This window comes from Calypte anna, chromosome Z, assembly GCF_003957555.1.
Source record: "Calypte anna isolate BGI_N300 chromosome Z, bCalAnn1_v1.p, whole genome shotgun sequence".
In the NCBI taxonomy this organism is placed as follows: Eukaryota; Metazoa; Chordata; class Aves; order Apodiformes; family Trochilidae; genus Calypte; species Calypte anna.
In genome coordinates, this window is record NC_044274.1 from 20770258 (window position 1) to 20792738 (window position 22481).

At 40.8% G+C, this 22481-nt stretch overlaps 3 protein-coding genes across 6 annotated transcripts in view; 1 reads left to right on the forward strand and 2 right to left on the reverse strand.

Annotated features, from left to right (window-relative positions):
* NDUFAF2 (NADH:ubiquinone oxidoreductase complex assembly factor 2) overlaps positions 1–16174 on the forward strand; it is a 43824-nt gene extending 27650 nt beyond the window's left edge. For 3 of the 4 annotated variants that reach the window (XM_030467546.1, XM_030467548.1, XM_030467545.1), the window contains 2 exons: positions 1402–1442; positions 15547–16174. In XM_030467546.1, the coding sequence (XP_030323406.1) occupies positions 1402–1442; positions 15547–15807 (302 nt within the window). In that variant the 3' untranslated portion in view covers positions 15808–16174. Of the gene's footprint in view, positions 1–1401; positions 1443–3537; positions 4654–15546 lie in introns of those variants that run through there. The other variant, XM_030467547.1, reaches the window with a different exon arrangement.
* Positions 1–22257, reverse strand: part of ERCC8 (ERCC excision repair 8, CSA ubiquitin ligase complex subunit) — a 78564-nt gene extending 56307 nt beyond the window's left edge. The window contains exon 1 of the mRNA XM_030467544.1: positions 22184–22257. The gene's annotated coding sequence lies outside the window, so the exon portion shown is untranslated. The remainder of the gene's footprint in view (positions 1–22183) is intronic.
* SMIM15 (small integral membrane protein 15) lies at positions 21003–22271 on the reverse strand. The gene is made up of 2 exons (XM_030467549.1): positions 22184–22271; positions 21003–21611 (listed from the first exon to the last, which is right to left on the reverse strand). The coding sequence occupies exon 2, from the start codon at positions 21582–21584 to the stop codon at positions 21360–21362; it is 225 nt and encodes a 74-aa protein (XP_030323409.1). The 5' UTR covers positions 21585–21611; positions 22184–22271; the 3' UTR covers positions 21003–21359.
* Between the last annotated feature and the right edge of the window lie 210 nt (positions 22272–22481).

Genomic DNA, 22481 nt, shown 5'->3' on the forward strand with positions numbered 1-22481 from the left:
GTCATTTGGAACTCCTCATAACATTTCAATATTTCCAGATACTACATATACATATAATGTGTTTTATAGATCTATAGTTTTAATAGAAAACAATTTAGGCATATATTGGGTTATATTAGTTGGCTGTTTTTCTTTCCACTAACGTAAAACCTTTGCAGAAAGGGCGATGTTAACTGTTCAGGACTCTGTCGTTTCTCCACCATGGCAAATTTGGGTTTAATCTGTTAGGACCAAAAAACTTTGAGAAGAGCTGTCAGGGACTGCTTTTAGGAGAAGATGTTTGAGAACGGTATTTAAAAGAACACATCTTCATAAAGTGTAATCTGGTAGACAAAACCTCCAAGTAGTTCATTGCATGGTATCATTACAGGTGTTTTACCATTACCTTTAGCTAAGGCTATCAGCCTTACCATGATGGCTAAATTTCAAGCTAAGGAAAATCATTCTGCCTTTCTTAATTCTCTTCTTGTGTTAGTTGGAAGCTATTCCTTTTAAAACCAGTTTCATAACGTTGCAAGCACTTTTGAAGCATGGTGTTATTACTGTTTTCAGTGGTGAGGTGACATTATGACTCAGTGCAGCTTTTAGTGTTTGGGTTCTACTGTCTGACTTATTCCCTAGTCTCCCTGAAGGTACAGCACAGAGAGTGTTAGAAAACTAAAATTTGAATCATATCTTCTTAAAGCATTTCTGAAATTTTTATAGACAGCAGCAGGTCAGACCAGGAATTTGACTGGATCATACTGAAAATGTAATTTTCATTCCAATTTCCAATCACAATTAAGACAAACATCTTAATTATCAAAAAAACCTACATAGGAATATTTTACTACATCTCAGCACATGGAACTGGCTTTCCTTATGTTTGTCCTTCTGTTTGTTAATTACCACTTGCATTCTGCTACTCATTCATTTGGAAAATAAGAGCAGAAAAGACAAATGTCTACAAAATATACAACCTAGTATCCAATTGTGTGGGTTGAAAATGTGATATGATACTGTTTAAGAGCAATGTGTATTGCCTTGTCCACTGTATGCTTATTTGTCCAAATAATGCCTGTAATCATTGGACCTATTTCTAATCATTTGACTGGCTGAAGCAAGACATGAGAGAGTCTGCAGCAGGGTCCCTTTGGATTGCTACCTCCTGTCAGCCCTACTAATCATTGGTGTCTGCAATAGGAGTGGACAGAAATCTCCCAGGGCTAGGAAACTCCCCTTCCTCCTGGGAAAACTGAGAGCATTGACATAGAAAATATTTTCTTGGGTGTTTGACTTTATATATGCCAGGTTCTTAAAAAATTTATTGTAATTTTAAATATAAAGTTTTGTTGTTACAAATTCATAATAATTTTAAGTTTTAATACTGCCTGTGATCTTTGTACTTTATTTCTTTTGCAGCATGGATAAGGAAAAAAAGAAATGATCCACCAACAATTCAGGTGAGAGAGAGAAGTGTCCACATTTTCAGTTGTAGTTAAACTACAATAATTATAGTGGATTCAGCTGTCTAGTACTTGTAACTTTTCGATGAGAATTTAGTATGTTGCTTGCTTAATTGATGAAATTATACACAGACTAGATATCTAACAGGCAAAAGAATAACAAGCACAATCATAAATGCCAGTGTTCTTTAGTTGTTACTTTTATCTACATGAATTCTTTAAGATGATCTACATAGATTATTTAAGTTTATAATTTTCAGGAGTTTCACTAGTTGCCAGTGGCTTCAGAGTACAAGTTGCACTAACATTTTACAGTTCTTGTGAGGCGGGGAAGTTGCAGCCGTGACTTTTCCATAAATGGTTACTAATGGAATGAGGCAGGTATATATGCGACAGTCTCATGCTGATGAGTTAGTAAAGAGTGGAATGACTGTGACTGATGTGTATGTACAGATGCACACACATACACTACTTGCCCTGGAGTTATATGACAAGTTGCTAAGCACCGGCTGGGAAGGAGTGAGTAGATGAAGCATGGTTTACTACAGAAGATTCAAACTGCCCCCCACAGGTGTCAGTAGGAATAACCGTCAAAGTTGGTGAAAATGTTTACGTGCTCTAGCCGAAGATTTGGTCACTGATCTTCTGGATTATACTGGTTTGTGAAAAGTTGCCCTGCTTCCCTTCCTGTCTGTTTGGATGACCTTGGGAAGCTTGTCCATTGGTGTTTACATGCCATAGCTCAATGAAATGAGCTCCTGCACAATTTACAGCTTTTCAACTAATTCTTCCTTTGTTTAGCACGTGCCAGTCAGGTTTTAGAGATAGGTATATCTGTTGTCAAGGCTCTTTAGGACTTTATTTAAATTAGCACAGTTTTCTTTGCATTAACATTTGGGGAAATGTGAAGTGTAATTGTTTCAATTTATTATTCTCCCCTCCCCTCCTTGTCCTAGTTACTTGTGCAGAAGTGATACAAATCGTCTGGTCTAAGTTGGTCTAAGCTTTGATTGATCTCTCCTTAGCTAGCTGGCTCAATACTAGCTGTATGCATACAATTTTTATTGTTGAAATTAGTACCTCCTATGATAATGTGATGGGGGGTCTTGCATATCTTTTATTCTGTCATTTATGTGAGCCAAACGGCCATGGTTATTGTGCTAAGCTAAACCTGCTACAGAGAACACAGACAGCTTTGGGTTTGATATTGGCACAATAAAGCTCTTCCTGGAACTGGAGGTGTTGGTTGTTTCAAAATAGGGAGGAAGGATTAGTTGTGTGCTAAATATTTTACCTTCTGAAAAAAGCAAATTGTGGAGAATGAAAGATCATTAGGAGTAATGGCACATTTTGAATTGCGTATTTTAAAAATAATGCAGCCGTCATATTTTAAATATGTGCAGCTTAATCTTTTTGTGTGCTTATTAGCATAGGATGATATATGCTCTCTCCTTATTTGAAACTGTTAACACCAGAAACCCATAAGCATGACTAGTGAAGTTTTGTATGGAACAACATACATGGTTTTGTATGGACCAACTCTTTGGTCCCTATTTATAGGACTAGATGGCCATGGTGTTTTAGCTACAGAAAGTTTACTGTCTGATACTCTATCTTATATCCCCTGAAATGACAGCTGTGGAGCAAGGGAATATTTGTGAGCATATTTCATGTTGAAACCTGGTATAACAAATAACAAATCTCCTTGCTCTTTCACATAATTCTCATGAGACTAGACTTTCTGAAAAAGGATGCAAAACGCACAGATTTTCTAGTTTTGCTTTATTGACGTTTTACTGTCAATATAATATTGTAACAGCATGAAACTGCATTACAATTCCTAAAGCTTCTGAAGCTGTGCCTATGCTACTATCTTTATGGCATGTAATACTGCCTTTTTTTTTTTGTTAATGATTTTCCTTTTATTCCTGTCTTTGCCTCTCATCTTTTTTTTTTTCTTTCTAATATCAAATGACCTATGTTAAACTTTAAATTTCTGTTTGTCTTCTCTGCTCTGTGCCCACAATCTTCCTTTACTTCCCTTACTATGTCAGGTTTGTTACTGTATTTGTCACACTTGTCTTTTATTCAGTTCTCAGCTATGGATGATAGAAGCTGCCAAACTGCTCAGGCTTTCATGTCGTATGAGGAGCTCTGTGATCAAACCCTAACTGAAAATATTATTGAAAATATTCACAAATCATCTGGTCAGCTTACTGATCCTACTGACAGCATGATGACCACATTATGGAAACCAGTTGTTTGGCAAATACTGTAGGCCAACACAATGTCATACGTAATCAACATGATATGTCACTTAAGTGAAAATTAATATAACTTATCCTTCCTTACACTGGTCAAGGTAGCTGGGTCATAACACCAGCTAAGTCTGTTAAGACTTAATATTCTTATGCCTTGATAATGTTTTATGTTTGGGCCATTCTTTCTTGCAAAGGCACCTAACTGATTTTTTTGTTCTATTTCTGTTATAAATTTTTCATTTTCTCACAGAAGAAATTACCTTGCATCTCTCTTTCTTTAGATGCTATTTGATTTTAAGAAAGAATACTCCAGTGACTCCAGAAGACAACTTTTTCCGATGTTATTTCTAATCTGACAAATAACATGAGACATGTCAGTGATGGGTCTTGAAAACTTGCTTCCCAGATACTGAAAGCAGTTGTTTACCTTTTACTTTTTTGCGGCTTGAAATATGCCAAATATAATTTTCAGCTCACTTATGATGTATGGAATAACTCTGAAAATACCTGTAGACTAGGTTGCTTCTTACCTTGTACAGAAACATATTCTGGTCCCTACGGTGATAAGGGATTCCATATTGAGAGAGAATTTTGGATTATGTCTGTACCCACTGTAAGCATTCATGGGTGTGTACACAAATGGATATACATAGTGTTTAATAACACATGAGAATCCGAGGTTATATGGGTATATTTTTGCTTACTATAGAATTCTGTCATTGTTCTTTTATATGTATTGTGTATGGATGTATGTGGCTGCCTGCAGACAATTTGTCACTACATTTATTCTGTAAATTATATCTTAAGCAATTATAATAAGTGATGAAAAATTAGACTGTTACATTTTTTCATTATATATATAGTAAATGAGATGTATACAATATGTTTTTGAGCAAGTAGGAAATGTGTGCACATGTAGAGAGCATATAATTTTAAATTAATGAAAGTGTTTTTAAGATTACAAAAATAAAAATGTTTTTAATCAAATGCTATTTTGTGGAAGCAGGTTTATTAATTTATCACTCCATATGCAAATTAATTTACCTGCTAAGCATTAACATTGTTAAAGTTTATTAACAAACTTGCGATATAGCAGTTTTGTAGGAATGATTTTCCATCCATGTAAATTATTTCTTAGAGTATTCCCTTGCATTCTTCAAACCATAGTTCCCTTTCAGTATGTCTCATCAACTACATTGTCTCCTATACACTCCTACCTCCCAGTTTTCCTTCTGGCTGCATACTTCACTTCTGATGTAAAAAATGGTATTTTTATCTTTCTGACATCTTGTTGCAAAGGAAAGCAAAAATGCTCTTGGGAAGCAGGATGAAAATAGTTCTCTTCAGGACTCCTTTTTTGGGGTTTATGCTGCTGTTCTCTCACTGTAGCAGAACTCTCCAGATTTAAAAAATGTTAAACACTGTCACCGCAGTAGGACCACTATGGGTATGTCTTACTCTTTTTATGTACCTTCACAAATTTCAAGCAGAGTTCTGCTTCTAACTTCTCAAGACTGCTCAGCACTTTGTTGATGGGAAGCTTTGAATGGCATTCACAAGCTTTGAAGCATTCTGCATCTCCTGTTTTCATTCTGGGTCACATTCTCTTTAAAAAAAGACTTTTTTTTTCTTTTTATTTTTTTTTTAACATTTGAGATAGCATTACATAAATGTAGTAAAAATGTTAATGAAAGAAATGGTTATTTTCTGTTGCTTCAGCTCCTGGTGAACTTGTGGCTAGATGTGTAAGATCTATTAAGCTTTGGTTACAGTGGCTTTTTCTAGAGTATCTACCTCTGTCTCTAATCTTTATCCAATTCATGTGAATGTAACATACAGACAGGTTTCTCCCCCGCTTAGGTAGTGGGAGTCATATCAAAATTGGTTTTGGCATTTCAGATCTCAAACACATTGATTCTTCAGCTTCTCAACCTGGGAGGAACTAAGAAGCATATTTCTAATGATTTATCAATTCTTTAAAAATATCACCCATATAAGTGAGTTCTTAAACCTTTCTTTGCCTAACTTCTATTTGATTTCTTTAGTACTTCTAAATTCAGAGGGCATCAGATTTATGGCGGCTTTCAAAAAATCCTCCTGTTTGTTACATGAGGTATCTGAATGTATTTAGAAGTTTATGCCTTCTTTTTCTCCCATTCTGTCCCATTACTTAGAGTTTGCTTGTGCTTTAGATTCCAAGGATGTAGGTCAGAGCTGCTGCTGCTCTGCTGCTCCTTTTCATGTGGTAGGTAGCACCCGGAGCACTGGCTCTTCCAATTCACTGTCAGCACAGCTGGAGGGTGTGGAGGGAGAAATAACAATTACCAGGAAAAGGACTGGTACAGATTACATCATATGTAGAGTAAGAGGAAAACAAGAACCAGACTGAGACTGAGCCACAGCTACAGTTCCCTGCAAGCATCAAGGCTATGCATTGTCCTTTATTCAAGGCAGAGTGCACTGGTGCCAGGCTAGTTTATGGTTTCTGTCACTTCTGTGATCTCAAATGCATATGTAGTTCTGTACAAAATTCTTTGCAGTATTATAAATGCAATTCAGGCACAAACCCCTACTGCCTCCATGTGTTGCTGACATGCTTTACATTTCAGTGGCTGTGCCTTTTCCTTTTGCCTCTCACTACATGTTCTTGCCAAATATATGTGTTCTACACAGTGATGCCCTGGAGACTCTCAGCTCATGCCAGAAGTTCTGTAGCTCAGAAGTAGTAATATACTAATTTGCTTCCCCATATATTTGATTTAAACAAAAATTTCTGTTAAAATTAGTATCTTAAGTGATTTAGCATGGTAGTAAATATGGTTTAGCACTACAGTTACAACTAAATATTGGCCTGTCATCAAGGCACATATTTGTAAACAGTAAAATTAATTTAATATTTAACATTTCCGCAGTGCTTTAAACCTTAATTGCAATTTTTGTGCTGTTACTGATTAATTTCAAAGAATTAGCGCACCTTTTACCTATAGGATTAGGAACCCCAAATGCACCAACAATCTTCACCTTGGGAGAACAGTAAGAGATGATCCTAAGCAGTTGCCTTTCCTTTGAAATAGAATGGGAGTAAAAAAAAAAAACTCTGTGGACCATTGGAGCTCCATGCCTGTATCTGCTTATCTTTAAAAGGTTGTTGCAGGTTGCAAGCAAAAGTAGCTGTTCTAAATTGACAGCTATGATGGTTTAGTATTTTGTTTGGATAATCTGTCTGATTTATGTTCAAAGGTCAAAAAAGCTGTTCTGCAAAGCTGTAAATTGTGCTGTATCCAACACAGGTCACTCAGATAATTTTACTTTTGAATTATGTAGGGTGCATCCTTCTAAAATATGGCATTGAATGCACAGAACACAGTCCACATTTTAAAAATGCAAATGTTCAAAGATTTGCTTGAAAACTGAACCTGAATAAAGCAAATTGTACATTTATTTGATTAATGTTAGATGTTAGTTTACCAAGTATACTTAGCACCTACTATTTACAAGTTTAGCATTTAGTTTGCTTTGTGTTTGGTTTAAATAAGCAGTTAAACAAGCAAAGCCAGATATGCCTTTCTAATTCTATGAGCTCCACTTTGTTTTCTAATGCCAACCTGGCCCTGCTGAACTTGTGCTCCGTTGCTGGGTTAATACTCAATGCTTCCCAGTCATGAGGTCCTCTCTCTGTCTTCTACTTGTGAAATGATGTAATATCCAAGCATTTCATGTTGCCTACTTAACTTGTCAAACTGAAAAATGAAATATAGTTAACTAGTTTGGTGACAACCCCCAACTTTCTATGATTTTATGATATTATAAAAAGCAGGTGAATTGGCTTAACTTAAAGCACTTTGCTGGAGTTTTGGTATACTTTTCAGGAAAGAAAAAAATTCTTACATACTGTCCTATAACAAGCAACTTTTTTAATACTGTTTCAAAACTGAATTTTTTAATTTCCATTTTTAAGTTTTAAATTTTCAAAAATTTTTTGCTAGCTTGTATATATGAATCCTTAACTGGCTGAGTTCAACATTCATGTTCATTCATTAAATGTAAAATATTCAAACTACACACTGAAGTGCAAACTAGACAACAAAATGCAGGTGTGAATATGTATATGTAGTAAATATGAAAATGTAGTGTCTTTAAAGGTTTAGTTAGAGTATCCCTCTCTTAGATGGATGGCCTTACAGGGCTAAATGAGCTCCATCTTCCTGGATTTGGAGTTAGAGTTGTCCTTCTCCTAGGATGGTTGCCTGAAGGCTAGTGAGCCCATCCTGCCCATGGACACACTTTGTCTGACCCTTCAGTTGTGACCTATCTGGCATGGGAGACCCTACTGGAGGCATATGCCACCACCAGCATAGCTCACAACCTCACAAGGGCATACACCTGCCTCTAAAGGTGTGCTCAGATTGACACTTGCATGTTGGTACATCAGAACCATGCTTGTTACAGCTGACAGTGGGCATCCTGAGTGTCATTCTGCTCTAATTGCCCACTAACTGCCACAACTTTACATTGACATTGCTGCTCTCAGTGAAGTTCATGAGGAAGGCAGTCTTGAAGAACATGGTGCCAGCTACACACTCTATTGGTCAGGCAAACCCTGACCCTCCCTCAGGAGCATGATTAAAAACTCCATTGCCTCCAAACCTGAAAATTTGTGGATGGGTCATTCTGATTGCATTATTTCCCCTTACACCTCCCACTACACAACAAGCAACATGTTGTTCTCTTCAGTATATATGCCCCAACCCTCCAACCTGACCATGCAGAAAAAGTAAAGTTATTCTACACCAACCTGCACAGTCTCACCCAAAAGGTTCCTGCAGATGATAATAATCCTTGGTGACTTCAACACCAGAGTAGGAAAGAACTACGAAGTCTGGAAAGGAGTACCAGGTAAGCATGGTATTGGTAACTGTGATGACAATAGACATCTCCTGCTACAGTTTTCTGCTGAGCAACAGCTCACCATCACCAACACTATCTTCCAACAGAAAGACAGTCTGAAGACAGCCTGGATGCATCCTTGATCTAAGCACTGGTACCTCATTGACTATGTCTTAGTGCGCCAGAGAAATGTTTGCGATGTCTGTCATACCTGAGCGATGCCCAATGCAGAATGTCATACCGATCACTGCCCTGTGCCATGCAAACGTACCCTCTACTTTAACCCCAGACCTAAGAGTGGGTGGCATCCCAAGGAGAAGGCTTAAAGTTCACAATCTTCAAAAAGATACAGTGAGAAACAGCTTCCAGGTAAACCTTCAAGCTAGACTTTTAGATCATCCCATAGATCCCTCTCCTGATGTGCTTTGGCAACACATGAAAAATAGCATCCTGCAGCCCTCTGAAGAATCCCTAGGGTTCTCCTCAAAGAAAAACAAAGATTGGTTTGATGAAAACAACCAAGAGATACAGGAATTGTTGACACAGAAGAGAACCTCTCACCAAGCACACCTCGCTCTGCCATTTTGCCATGTTAGAAAAGCAGCCTTTCATCTTGCATGCAGTAAGCTCCAACAGAAACTTCAAGACATCCAGAACAAGTGGTGGATCAACTTAGCAGAAAAGACTAAAATATGTGCCTAGGAACTGTTACGAGTGACCACAGAGGGTTCTGTGAAGTGCTGAAAGTCGTCTATGTACCCACATACCAGGTTCAAAGCCCCCTGCTCAGCACAGATGTTCAAATGCTTCTCACAGATAAAAACTCCATCCTGAACATTCTCAGACTCTCTTCAGTGCCAGCTGAGTAGTCCAAGGCTCAGCAATTCAGCGCATTACACAACAACTGGTAAAAACTGAATTGGACATAGCCCTTACTTTGGGAGAGACTCTTTAGGCCATGCAGCAGCTGAAAACTGGCAAGGCAGCTGGGGCTGATGGAATCCCATTTGAAATCTGGAAGCATGGAAGCCAAACACTCCATGCTAAATTTCACGAGCTCCTTGTGAGCTGCTGGGAACAAGGTCTCTGTGATGCAGTCACCATCACCCTGTACAAGAAGAAAAGAGAAAAGTCAAACTGCTCCAACTACCAAGGTGTAACTCTGCTCTCCATTCCTGGAAAAATGCTTGCAAGAATACTTCTGAATAGATTAGTAGTGCTATAGCAGATGAAGTTCTAGCTGAAAGCCAGTGTGGTTTCAGAGCCAATAGGAGTATCACAGGCATGGTATTTGTTCTCAGACAACTGCAAGAGAAGTGTAGGAAACAGAACAAAGGTCTTTACGTGACATTGATTGACCTCACTAAAGCTTTTGACACTTTGAGTAGAAAGGGCCTGTGGCAAATCTTGGAACGATTAGGATGCCCCCCAGGTTCCTCAAAATGATCATCCTGCTACATGAGGATAAGCAGGGCCAAGTCAGATATGGTGATGCACTCTGAATCCTTCCCAATAATCAATGGTGTGAAACAAGGCTGCATTCTCACACCCTCTATTCACAATCTTCTTCAGCACAATGCTCCAGAGGGCCACGGCAGATCTCAATGAAGAAAATGGCATTTACATCTGATATTGTACCAATGGGAGCCTATTCAACCCAAGGCGACTGAAGGCCCAAACCAAGACCCTAAATCACCATGTCCAAGAGCTGCTTTTTGCTGATGATGCTGCCCTCGTTGCTCATACAGAGGCAGCTCTGCAGCACATAACATCCTGCTTTGCAGAGGCTACAGATCTTTTGGGCAGTCAACTTGAAGAAGACAGAAGTTGTCTACCAGCCTGCACCACATGAAGACTTCCATCATCCCCACATCACCATAGGTGAATCAGAGCTTAAGTCAGTCCAGCAGTTCAGCTATGTGGGATGTATTATTTCCTCAAACGCCGATATCGACAAAGAGATAGAGAACAGATTAGCAAAGACATACAGAGCATTCAGATGACTTCATAAAAGTCTGGAGCAATAAACACCTGAAGAAAAGTACAAAGATCAGTGCCTACAGAGCCGTTGTTCTGTCTGCTCTTTTATATGGGTCTGAATCATGGGTCATCTGCTGCCATCACCTGAGACTCCTTGAATGTTTCCATCAGTGTTGCCTCCGTACAATCCTAAACATCCACTGGACTGACTGTGTGACCAATGTTACCATCCTTGAACAGGCAGGGGTCACCAGTACTGAGGCCATGATACTGAGGACGCAGCTGTTATGGGCAGAACACATCTCCAGGATGGAGGATCACCCCTCCCTAAGATTGTGCTCTATGGTGAACTTGCCACCAGCTGCTACAACAGAGGAGCCCCAAAGAGGAGACACAAGGACTCCCTGAAACAATGCCTCAGCTTTGGCTATATTGACTGCCATCAGTGGTCCATTCTGGCCTCCAGTCGGGAGACATGGAGATACCATCCATAATGCTGCTGCCTTCTTTGAGAACACACGGAGAATCAGTCTTGGGAAGAAAAGACAGCACAGAAAGCAGCATATCGTGCCTGTCCCCTAACAGGACACTTTCTGCTGGCCTTTTGCAACCACACTGCCTGTCCCACATCAGCCTTATCAGCCATCAGTGCACTTGCAGCAAGCCTGGGGAGAGCCCTTCTGAAATCATTCACAAAGCCAAGCCATGAGTGTCTTTAAAGTTCAAACAAAGAACATTAATTTGTCCACATTTCTTGGTTCTGGCATCAAATGTCAATGAGCTAACCTTATTAAATCAAGAGGAATTATGATTATTTTGACATACATAACTAAGATAACGTAGAAAGTTGAAATAGTTTTGAAGACAACATAAAGAAGCTATTCATGTTTCATTTCAGCAAAATATGAACCCATCTGAAATCAAATGTGACATCTTGCTCAATATTAGTAATACATAAAAACCTTATAGGTTTGGGTATAGAGTCTTCAGAAAATCATCTTGGAAGAGCAAAACCAAAACAATTACCAGTCTATTGAAATAACTTGAAACAATGCCTCTTAGAGACAGTTACACTGATACATCTGTCTAGCTATGTGCATCCCTAGAGCTGCATGTGTGCAGGTTTGGTTTGCCCTCTGCCTTCAAGAGATTGAAAATGCTCTGTAAGAGGCGAGTGGTGCTGTAACCAATGACTGGCTTGAGGACTGAGAGGGAAATGGTAAGGAGGTAAGGGGAAGGGGAAGAAGAGTTCCTCAGATTGTGAGGTTCAGGAAGTGGAGAAGACTGGCAAGAGCAGAACCCCAGCAGAAGGAATAAACAAGTCTAAAGAAATATCTGGTGTTTGTGACACTTTCCTACTAGGAGGAATTAGATTTATTTCTTTTGTAAGACTACTAGTTTAGTCAGAAAAGGGAATGCAGAGACAATATGAGATTCTTTAAGAGTGAAAGAATGCTCCATTCTGTATCTTCAGCCCACAAAGCAGGCCTGGTAGGTACTGGAAGTCCTTTGACTAGAGACAACCTTGTGGAGGAGTTTCTTCCTGTTAGGTAGAGGTGAATACAGTTTCCAAGCAGGAGAGGATGCTTGGTGATATATCTCAGCTAGAGGTAAGTGAGAGGTTCTAAAAAAATGTAGTTTGCAAGGAAAATGAAAATTTCTTGCCAGTGGCACGAAAGACAACCTGGTCACTTTTGCAACAACACACTTAGAAGACAGCAACCTGTGTTGAACTCTGTTGACCCCATGAGCAGGCCGTCTTTCATTCATTGTTCATGCAGTTGTTACCACTTCTAAGGTGTCAGAATATGCAGAGGTCATCAGTTTCTGGATAGAAAGCAGCTGCCCTAAACTCCACATGAGCCACTTTGGCATTTCGTTAATAATATTGTTAGGTTCTTCAAGAAAGCCTTAGAGATCACTTTTTTAAACTCTTACCTTTCTGTCTTGTCCACTCATCCCCAAATGAGGGTTGTAGCTGTGACAACTTTATTCCCTATTTCCTTCTGGAGCACAATATGTTCCTCAGAACCAAGCAGTACCCTTGGTTCTGCATACCATACCAAGTATATACAAAAACACTGTCACACTTCCCCTCCCTTCCCACATCACTACCAAAGCTGCAGGGCAGCCCTGGAAAAGTCCCAGACTGGGCTTCTGGAGTCAGTGGCAGATGAGAGCTGGAGGCAGGAACACACATATTTAGGAGGGCATGGATCAAAGGCAGACGAATGAACAGAATCCTCCCAGGATGCTGGCCATAGACAAAGAGAAAGGTTGACCCTTGTGACCACTTAGATTTATACTGAATCTGTTGCATGTGGAATGGAATACTTCATTTGGTCAGTTTTGGTCTCCTGTCTGCCACACACAGTCCTCCCCACAGGAGGGTCACAGCTGTTATTCCCTTTTTCTTCGCAGAGCATAAGATCTTTAGCAGAACCAAGCAGTGGTCTTGGCTCTGCATACCATTCTCCAGCAGTAACTAGAAGCAGACTGGCAAACATGCTGTCATGCTGTTGATTTCAGCAAGTGAGGCTACTTAGAGACTTAGCTGAAAGTAAAATTGCAAGAAAGAAAATCAGTTCTATCCTGGCTCATACCAGGAAAACAGTATTTTTGTGTGTGTGTATTTGCTAAGGAGGATCACTCCTCATGCTTTTTTCAAGATCAACATGATTATTTTACTAAATCACAGCTATTCTTTGGCCAGTCAGAGCTAATTACAAGAGCCTTACCTGAGTCTGAAAACCAGATGACAATTATATATCAACATTTAAAGTGGACTTGGAGCATTTGTAATTTACTTACAGCTGCTATTACCAAATTTAAATAACTGTTAAAGTAATCACTGGAAAAGATTTGCAGTTAGTAAGCAGCTGTTCTCAGTAAATGACTTATATTTCTTTAATAAATCGTTTCATTCTGTTTTAGCAGAGACTATGATGCAGTCTTTGGATGTCACACAGGTATATAACCTTGTTTCTTAATAGTGCAGTGATAAAAGCACCACAGAAGTAATTCCACTGAAATCAGTAAGGTCATGGTAGATTTATACCATGGAGTGAACAAGGATGGAATTGAGAGATGTTATAATGAGTTTTTGTCAAACTGTTGAAAAATTGACCTTGTTATGCTTGGATTTATTTTTATTTGAGTATGGGACAATCCCCTCAGTTTGCAAAACCATTTTATGTTCTGCTTGTGTGTTGTCATGCTGTGTAGGTATATAATGTGTTTTGGCTCTGCTCTGTGCATCTGGGAATTTAAGTATTGGTGTCGGTTTTCATGGCAAATGTTTGCATATTTGCTATGTTAACTCTTGGCAATATCACATGTATTGTAGTGCTGTTCCTAAAATAATGTCATGGTCTCTGCTAAGAGAGAATTGCACTGATCTAGTTTCTCCTTCGCTCTTACTGATCTCTTACATATACTTGTAACCCAGAGAAAGCTGTTTGGCCTTTTTCCTCCTGTGTCCCAGTCTAAATGTGAATATCAGTAGCTTCCTTGTTAGATGGAAGATGTATTAGACGTTAAGTTGTAATGGGCTTCAAAGTTCAATAAAAATTTGTACTATCAGCTTTTGTTCCTAATACTCTTCACCATCAGCCCTAACAAAAGCACAGAGAAGTATTGTTAGCAGAATTTGCAAATCATCCTTCTAATAGGAAATATATGCTAACAAATAATAAACAAGCTTCAGTATTTTTCATGGGGGTTTATTTGTATTTATTTTGGGAGTTTTTGTGTTTTCCTCAGAACAACCCAGCAAGTTCTGCTAGCAGATGGTTTTCTGTTATAGCTATGGAAAAGCCAGTAATTGTACTTGTTTCAACTAACACTCTCAGCATTTCTCAGTGGAAGCAGCCAAATCTCATTTCAAGTCATCTTTATTAGTGAATTTCCAGCTTTAACATGTAAACAACCATGTTTTAGTACAGAGGTTCATCAGTTGTGTCACAACTTGTATGAGCCTTCTCTCAATACATGTCTGGGATAGGTTATTCAGCCTTGACATAGGATCATGAATCAGGTAGTTGCTTTGTTTTTTCTGGGGTGGAGGTAAACCTTTAAAATTAGACCACTCTTATTTGATTTTTTCACCTGTGCGGAGGCAGTAGGTATATGATTTTATGAATGCAGTACATTTATTTTAACTAGCACACCTGGTAGATACCTAGAATTAACACACAACTTACATAAGCATTGTTGTGCTTCGTGTCCTCATCAAAACATCCAGTTCAATTTTGCAGGCCTCATCAGCTGAGGATGTGTTGGCATCCTTTGCTTCTTGTCCCATGCTGGTCTTTGGCCTTATTGAGCTGTCTTCCAAGTCTCAGGGGCAGGATTTCCCTCAGTGATTTTGAAGCTTCTGCTCACCATGGGTTTTTTTCCTTTTTTTTTTCTGAGTTACTAGTACTATTTCTGTCTTCTCATGAGTTACTAGTCCTATTTCTGTCTTACCTGTTTTGTTTTGTTTTTTAAAGTTACTTATTTATGTATTAATCTTGCATGGCTTCGGTTTGTTCATTATTAGAGTCAAGGTTGCACATCTGTTTCTCCCAGAACTGCACAGATACTTAAGGTCATAGGCATAGTGAGTTACAAGAAGGAATGCAAGGGATAAATAGATAGTAGCAAGTCCTACTTAGAAAACAATGTAAGGGGTAGCCTTATTTTTAACATAGTTTTATTGTTGATAACTCTCCTTCCTTTCTTTTACTTTTTGATCCAGCAGAGTGCAGTTTTGCTCAGCCATGTGATCAGAGTATTAAGACCATTTTAAACTCGGGCTGAAATTGCAGTTGGAGAAAAAAAAATAAATTTTGCCATGTTTTATTTTACCTACATACCTAAAAATTTGCATTGTAAAATTAAGAAAAACGATGACAGTTTAGAGTGACTTATTCCAAAATTGTGTATTGTATTTACTTCCAATTTATCTGATTACCTTTCTATTGTATTCTTAGGAAATTCTTAAGAATGAAAATTATAGAGAAGAAATGAAACAGAAAATAAAAGAGGTATCTGAAAAAGATAAGCTGCTTCAGGCCCAGGAATACAAGGAGGGACTCATTGCTGAACCAGTTCATACTCGTGTTAAAGGCCATGCATCAGCCCCTTACTATGGAAAGAAGGAGCCTTCGCAAGATCCAGCAAGCACTGCAAGCACCTTTCAGCCAGGTTCCTGGATGCCACCAAGCAGTTGTAATAGTAGTAGTAGTAAATAAACAAATGCAATGTACAGATGCTGCTAATGGATATTTTAACAGACAACATAAACAGCAATTATATATAAGTGAGTGTGCAATAAACTAATGTTAAATCAGGTTCATTTATTTTTGCAGAACTGTTTAAATAGGTTTAATTGTGACAAACAACTGTAAAGTGAGTTTAATGAAAAAATGGATGTGTTACTATGTAAGTTTGTTTTCAACAGTTGCTGTTCATCTCATGACATCATACGTAGAAAGTTTTTTAGTTAATATTCTTAGATAATTCTAGATTGTGCTTTCTTCAAAGACTCATTTAGTTTTAAAGTTGGGTTTGATGTAATAAATTTTAGTTAACCAGCACAATTAGATTTTCCCAAACCTAGGCATCAGTTCAAGATAGTTCTTCAGAATGCTTATTAATTCCCTCTGCAATGAAAATGTGCTTTCGTCTGGCAAGTGCATGGGAAAGTTGATTTCATTAACCATCACTGAGGGAAGCTTCTCTGGAGCTACCCTGACATGTAGCAGAGCAGAAGATCTTGATACACAGGGCTTTTCCTCAGGCAGGGATCTGCCAGCACAGCAAAGAGACCCACTGGGAGCCAGCAGCTCTCTTAGGAAGTGCTGATGGGGTCTGTGCCTTGACAGAGCAATCAACAGCCATCCCCACACGTGTGAAAAGCTGCCTGGGGAGTGCCGGAGGCCAGAGCATGACACATCAGCCTGAGTGTGGGGCTGTCAGCACTGCTGTTTGAGCAAAAGGGCATGCAAGGAAGGGTGTAGTGACCCTATCAGCTCAAGAGGCAAGTTCAGTTGGTGCTCATTGCCCTCTCAGAAGGAATACAGCTATGGTATCCACCCACAGAAAAGCTCTATCCTCTCTGCTTGCTGGAATGGATGTGGCAACTCAATCAAAGCTCCAATGAAAACATGCAGCTGGCCAGGTCTCAGGCTGCAGAGACTGCCAGAGCCTTTCAAAGGTAACTGATGAGAGAGACTGGTGGAATCATGTTCTGGTCTCCCTGGGACAGCTAACAGACATCAGAACAAAACCAAAAATGGAATCAAACCTGATTCCTCTCCTGACCAGGTAGACTTCCCCTGGGGCCCAGGTTAAGGACATTACCAGGTTAAGGACATTACCAGGAAAATTCCTAGCCTGCTGTAGCCCTCAGACTATTACCCATTGCTGATCTTACAAATGGGCGGTGATGAAGCCATAGCACATAGTCCAAGAAGGATCAAAAAAGACTTCAGGGCCTTGGTGGTTGGTGAGGGAAGCTGGGGCACAGGTTATTTTTCCTACTCTCCTTCCTGTTGCAGGCAGCAACACTGGAAAAAGTCTATAAATAGATGGCTCTATGGCTGGTGTCCTGGAAACAATGTTAGGCTTTTTGTTAACAGGATGGCCTACACAGCACTAGTTTTCTGGCATCAAATGGGATTTACCTTTCACAAAGTGAGAAGAGGATCTTTCTTCAGGAGCTTGTGGAGCTCATTGGCAGAACTTTATACTAGATTTGAAGAGGCAGGAGGCTAATACCAGGCTTGCCTGTGACAAGCTGTGGAATGACACACTAAGGTTAGAGGGGACAGTGTGCTAGTGGGAGTTCTCAGCCTGTTGCTTTGAAGTGTGTTGTATGCACACAGCACACTTGATTTCTTATGGGGGAAGACCCAGGGACTCCCAAGATAATAGGAACTGACAGAGAAGCACTGGAAAAACTCCTCAAGCGAATTCCAGTTGCTCCAACCAGCCACAAAGTCAGCTTCATCAGGAGCCCAATTTAGGTGCCTCTGTGCATAGATTGGAGAGAAATCAAGAGGAGCTGGGAGACATGTGTGTTCCTGCAGGGCTCTGATGCTGGCATTACTGAGATGAGGAACTGCTCCTATGACTGAAATGTGGGAATGGATGGGTGGGGATGTCCTTCCTCTTTAGGAGGAACAGGCAGGGGAGGAGGGGGCATGGAGTTCCACCAGGGTATGGATGAGGAGATGACAGTTTATGGGTCAGGACTGAAGGGAAGACAGGGGCAGATGGTACAGTGGGAATCTGCTATAGGCCATCTGACCAGAAGGACTGAGGAGATAAGGCTCTCTATAGACAGAGCATATTTGCATTCACAAATCCGTCTTCATGGGGGAGTCCAACTACCCCAGTGTCTGCTGGAGGGACAATACAGCGAGGCAACAGCAATCCAGGAGGTTCTTCAATTGCATGGGTGACAGTTTCCTTCTCCAAGTAGTATAGGAATCAATGAGAAAAGGTGCTATGCTTGACCTTGCTCTCACTAACAAGGAGGGCCTCACAGGACATGAAGCTTTAGGGAAGCCTTGGCCACAGTTACCATGAAATGGTGGACTTCATGGCTTCTAGAGCAGTGAGAAAAGCACACAGCAAGCTACATTGGACTTTAGAAAAGCAGATTTTGGCTTCTCCAGTGACCTGCTTAGTAGAGTACTATGGGATAAAGCTCTGGAGGGGAGAGGAGCCCAAGAAAGCTGGTCAATATTCAAGGATAAACTCCTCCAAACCCAGGAGGGATGCATCCCAAAAAAAGAGGAAGGCAAACAAGAATGCCAGGAGGCCTGCAAAGAGATACTGCATAAATTCAAACACAAAAAGGAAGCCTCAGGCAGTGGAAACAAAACAGGTAGACCAAGAGGCATTGTCTGAGCTGCCAGGGATCAGATTAGGAGAGCTAAAGCCATGATAGAATTAAATCTGGACAAGGATGTCAAGGACAACCAGAAGATCTTCCATAGGTAGCAGTGACAAAAGGTAGACTAGGGAGAACATGGGCCCTCTCTAAAAGGAAATGGGAGATGTGGTTACCTAGGGTATGGACAAGGGTAAGTATTAACTGTGGTTTTTGACTCAGTCTTCACTGGCAAGGGCTCAAGGCACACTGCACAGGTCACAGAAGCCAAAAGTAGAGACTGAAAGAATTAAGAGCCACCCATAGTAGGGGCAGATCAGGTGCAAGACCATTTAGGAACCTGAAGGTATACACATCCATAGGACCTGATGATACATCCAACAGGTCCCGAGGGAACTGGCAGACTAAATCAAGTAGTGCGAGGTATGGAACTAATGATCTTGAAGGCCCCTTCCAGCCCAAACCATTCTGTGATTCTATGAATCACTGTGACACAACACTGATTACACTGTTAGTTTTGGAGATATTACTGTAACTTAAATGTAAGAAAACAATGATTGAATAATGTTTGGTTTGCAGCCAAAAGCAGGATAAAATCAGGTGGAGTTAAACTACAAGTTAACTTCTATAATAGCAGTTAGAAGCACTTGGTAAAGCTGCTGGGAAATAACACAGCGTTTGGCACAAGGGATTAGTATTAAGAAAAGAAATTTTTTATTTCTGGTGTATGCAGGGACTTGTCTAAGTTATTTGATCTACCTGGCCATAGATTAGGATACATAAAATGCACATATTTTTGACTTAAGAGATAGTGTTTGAAAACTTCCAAGTGAAAATAAAGACTATGCACTCTTTTTTTTGAAAAAAAAAAGTATCAAATTTATTTATTCAATGCATCTTTCATCAGCTCTCCTCCATATGTTTTAAGCTATGTAGGTATAAAAGGTGGAACACATACACATTTGAAAACACTTGAGACAGAAAAGTGGAGACTAAATCCTGTAGTGAAACGAGGCAACCAGGTGCCACTAATTGCCAGGTAGTGGGCGTGAGCTTGTGTTAAGCCCACCTGTGCCTGATTAGGGCAGGCCCCCACTGCGCATGAGCAGGACCAGGGGGCCAATAAAAGGTAAGACCTAAGACACGGGCTCAACTCACACTGGAACTCACAATCTCGGCATGCTTGGCTTTAAGTGCTGCTTTCAGCACTGCACTACCTTTATTGCTCCACTGGAGCTCATCCCCGTCAGGGTGAGGCTTTGAGGAGTCTCGAACCCGCGGCCCTCAGCATTGCTCGGGTTGTGTCGTTACGTGCTTAGCCGGCTAGCACGCAGTACCGCAATGCCGGCGTCGCCGGTTCGAGACTCCTCGGAGCCTCACCCTAAGGGCGATGAGCGCTAGTGGCGCAATGAAGGAAGTGCAGTGCTGAGAGAAACAACTGACCTCTGCAGGCGTGCTCAGGAATGAGCTGAGCCTGTGAAATCCCATGTATGTATAAAATGCTGAAATGTCATATTCTAATAATAATGTTTGCTTTGACCAACAGAACTGAGAATCAGCAATACTCCCCACTTCAAATCCCCTTTTGTGTCAGCCAGATGTGTATGACTCCTCATTTGAACAGTGGTATTAATTTAAGGTTTTATTATTTTTAAACATAAAGAAGGGCTAGTTGCTGGAAAGCACAACTTTTGCGCTGCTGCTTAGATCTATGCTACATGTAACCACCTAACATCTGCCACAATCTCTTTAGGACTACTCTGTTAATGGAAATGAGGCTTTGAAAAATTAATCACTTCTGTATGAAAAACATTAATTGGAATTGAGGTTAAATAATTTTGGCATATTTACAACACAGAGCCCACATAGTTTTTTTTCCAGTATGCCAACATTTTGCAACCTGGAAGGCAGCATAGTTTCAAGGGCCATGAGAACAAGGATCCCCCAAATCAGAACAAATATCCCCAAGATCAGAAGACCCTAAGTCAAAGGTAGCCTGAAGATTAGCAATTAGCAAGAATCACCAGCACAGCACCCTTCCTTTTGACCACCTCCTTTAGGTCATTAGGACATGGCACACTAGGCCCCTGGGCCGTCTGGTCTCACCCCATTTATGGCTATCTCTGAGGCATGAAAAGTTTCTGAAGGCAGAAACAAACTAGTAATAGATGGAGTGTTCAGGTGGCTGCTACGGAAAAACAAAACAAAACAAAACAGTAGTATTTTGTAGAACACGAGTAGCTTAAGAGAAATTAAGACTGTAAAAAAAGCAATCAGTTTCCTAGCATTTGGCCAGAACTTCAAGACTGATGATGGCTGGTAGTTCAGGACACAGGAAAAGCTAAGATAGGCTTTTCTTGCAGACAGGCCCCACCAGAGACACTTCAGCACACCCTATGGACACACAGCTGAATGAACCGCGGGGCCACGTGCAGCAGTGTACCTAAAGGAGGTCAGTAAGGCATACTACCCATTTTCTGAAGCTGACATCTCTCCAGGTCTGCTGAAGGAATACCAAAACTTGCTTTTTTGTAATTCAGTTTGCCATTCACATTTGCTCCACAATTTGAGAATTTCACAACAGCCATTGAGTAAGGAAAAATCATCTCAGTAAGGAAAAATCATCTACTTCCAGAGCCACCCAGATACTTAATTTTTCACTTTAACATGCAAATTTAGAAAAGCAACTTGCACTACAACAGAAGCAGGAAATTAAATTACTGTAACAAGTGTAATTTGGGCAACCTTTAACACAAATAATCTTAACAGAAAAGATACACTGAAGGTATTAAATCTCATACTTCAGGAAGTAACAGGTTCAAGTATCAAAGGACAGTTACAAAATGTACAAGTGTTTCATTTAAGAAGTGGATTTTTTGCTCAAGTAAGACGGCTTTTCCCCATTTAATCCTTCTTTGCTCGTTTGGCTTTTGCAATATTCTCTTGGCGTTTTTGTCTCTTCTTTTGTTCCCGCTCCCTGGCCTCAATCATTTTTGCAAGCTTCCACGAAAGTGCTGCGCTAATTACAAACAATGGTGTAAGGGCCAAGATGACAGTTGTAAGAAAGCCATACGGGTCCTTTGCGGCCCACTCCACGATGTATTCAGCCCAAGCCTTAACATCAAACATTTTTTCTGTTTTTTTACTGAGAAAACCCTATGGAACAATAAAAAAATAATTTCTGTTTATTCAGAAAAATAAAAGCATATACAGAAGCTACCGTTTTAATGTCATCTTTCATTATCAATGACCAAGGTCATTTTTGCTAGGAATTAAAAGTAAGCATAATACAAACTAAGAGCTGACTATACTTTACACTGTTTACAAAAAAATTAGTCATTTCATCCAAGAGAGCTTCAGATACTGTCAAGAAGAAATTGCTCCATGGAAAAAAAATTAAAATCCCTGAGGCCCTTGCTTCTTCGGCAGAGGAGAAGCAGAGCCCGGCTGCTGTCTCTCTCTCTCTCTCGGGAGGTTTCTGTCGGAAGAGGGGGAGCCGGGTCCCTCCTCCCAGCACCTACCAGCAGTCGTCAAGGCGGGACAACGTCCCTGCCACGTCGGCAGCCATACCAGAAGCCACCGGGCCGTTCCGGGCCGGCCGCCTGCGACTCCCCGGGCTGGGACCAGCGGGCGGCAGTGCCCCAGCGCCCGCCGCCACGGCTCCCAGCCCGCACTAACGGCCGGACGCGCGCCTTGCTCCGCCCCCGGGGTCGCCCCGCCGCACTCACCTGCACCGCCACGGGCACCCTCCGGGCCTGCCGAGCGCCTTAGCGAGGTCCCTGCGGAGACAAGACACTGGCTGTGAGGGAAGGGCGCCCCCGCAGCCCGACCCCGCTCGGCACGGAGAGCGCTGCTAGGGATGGGGATGTAGGGGCGGCGAGAAGCTACTGCCAGACCCTAGGCCGGGTGGATCGTGCCGTGCCGTACTGTACCGTCCCGTCTTCGCTAACGTTCCGCCCCCCTCCCCCTCGTCACCCCTAAAGGGCGGCTGCCTGCCGAGCGGAAACAGGAAGAAAGTGTCCGCGC

Coding starts and splice junctions, on each gene's coding strand:
- SMIM15 (XM_030467549.1), bottom strand. CDS start 21,584: ATGTTTGATGTTAAGGCTTGGGCTGAATACATCGTGGAGTGGGCCGCA.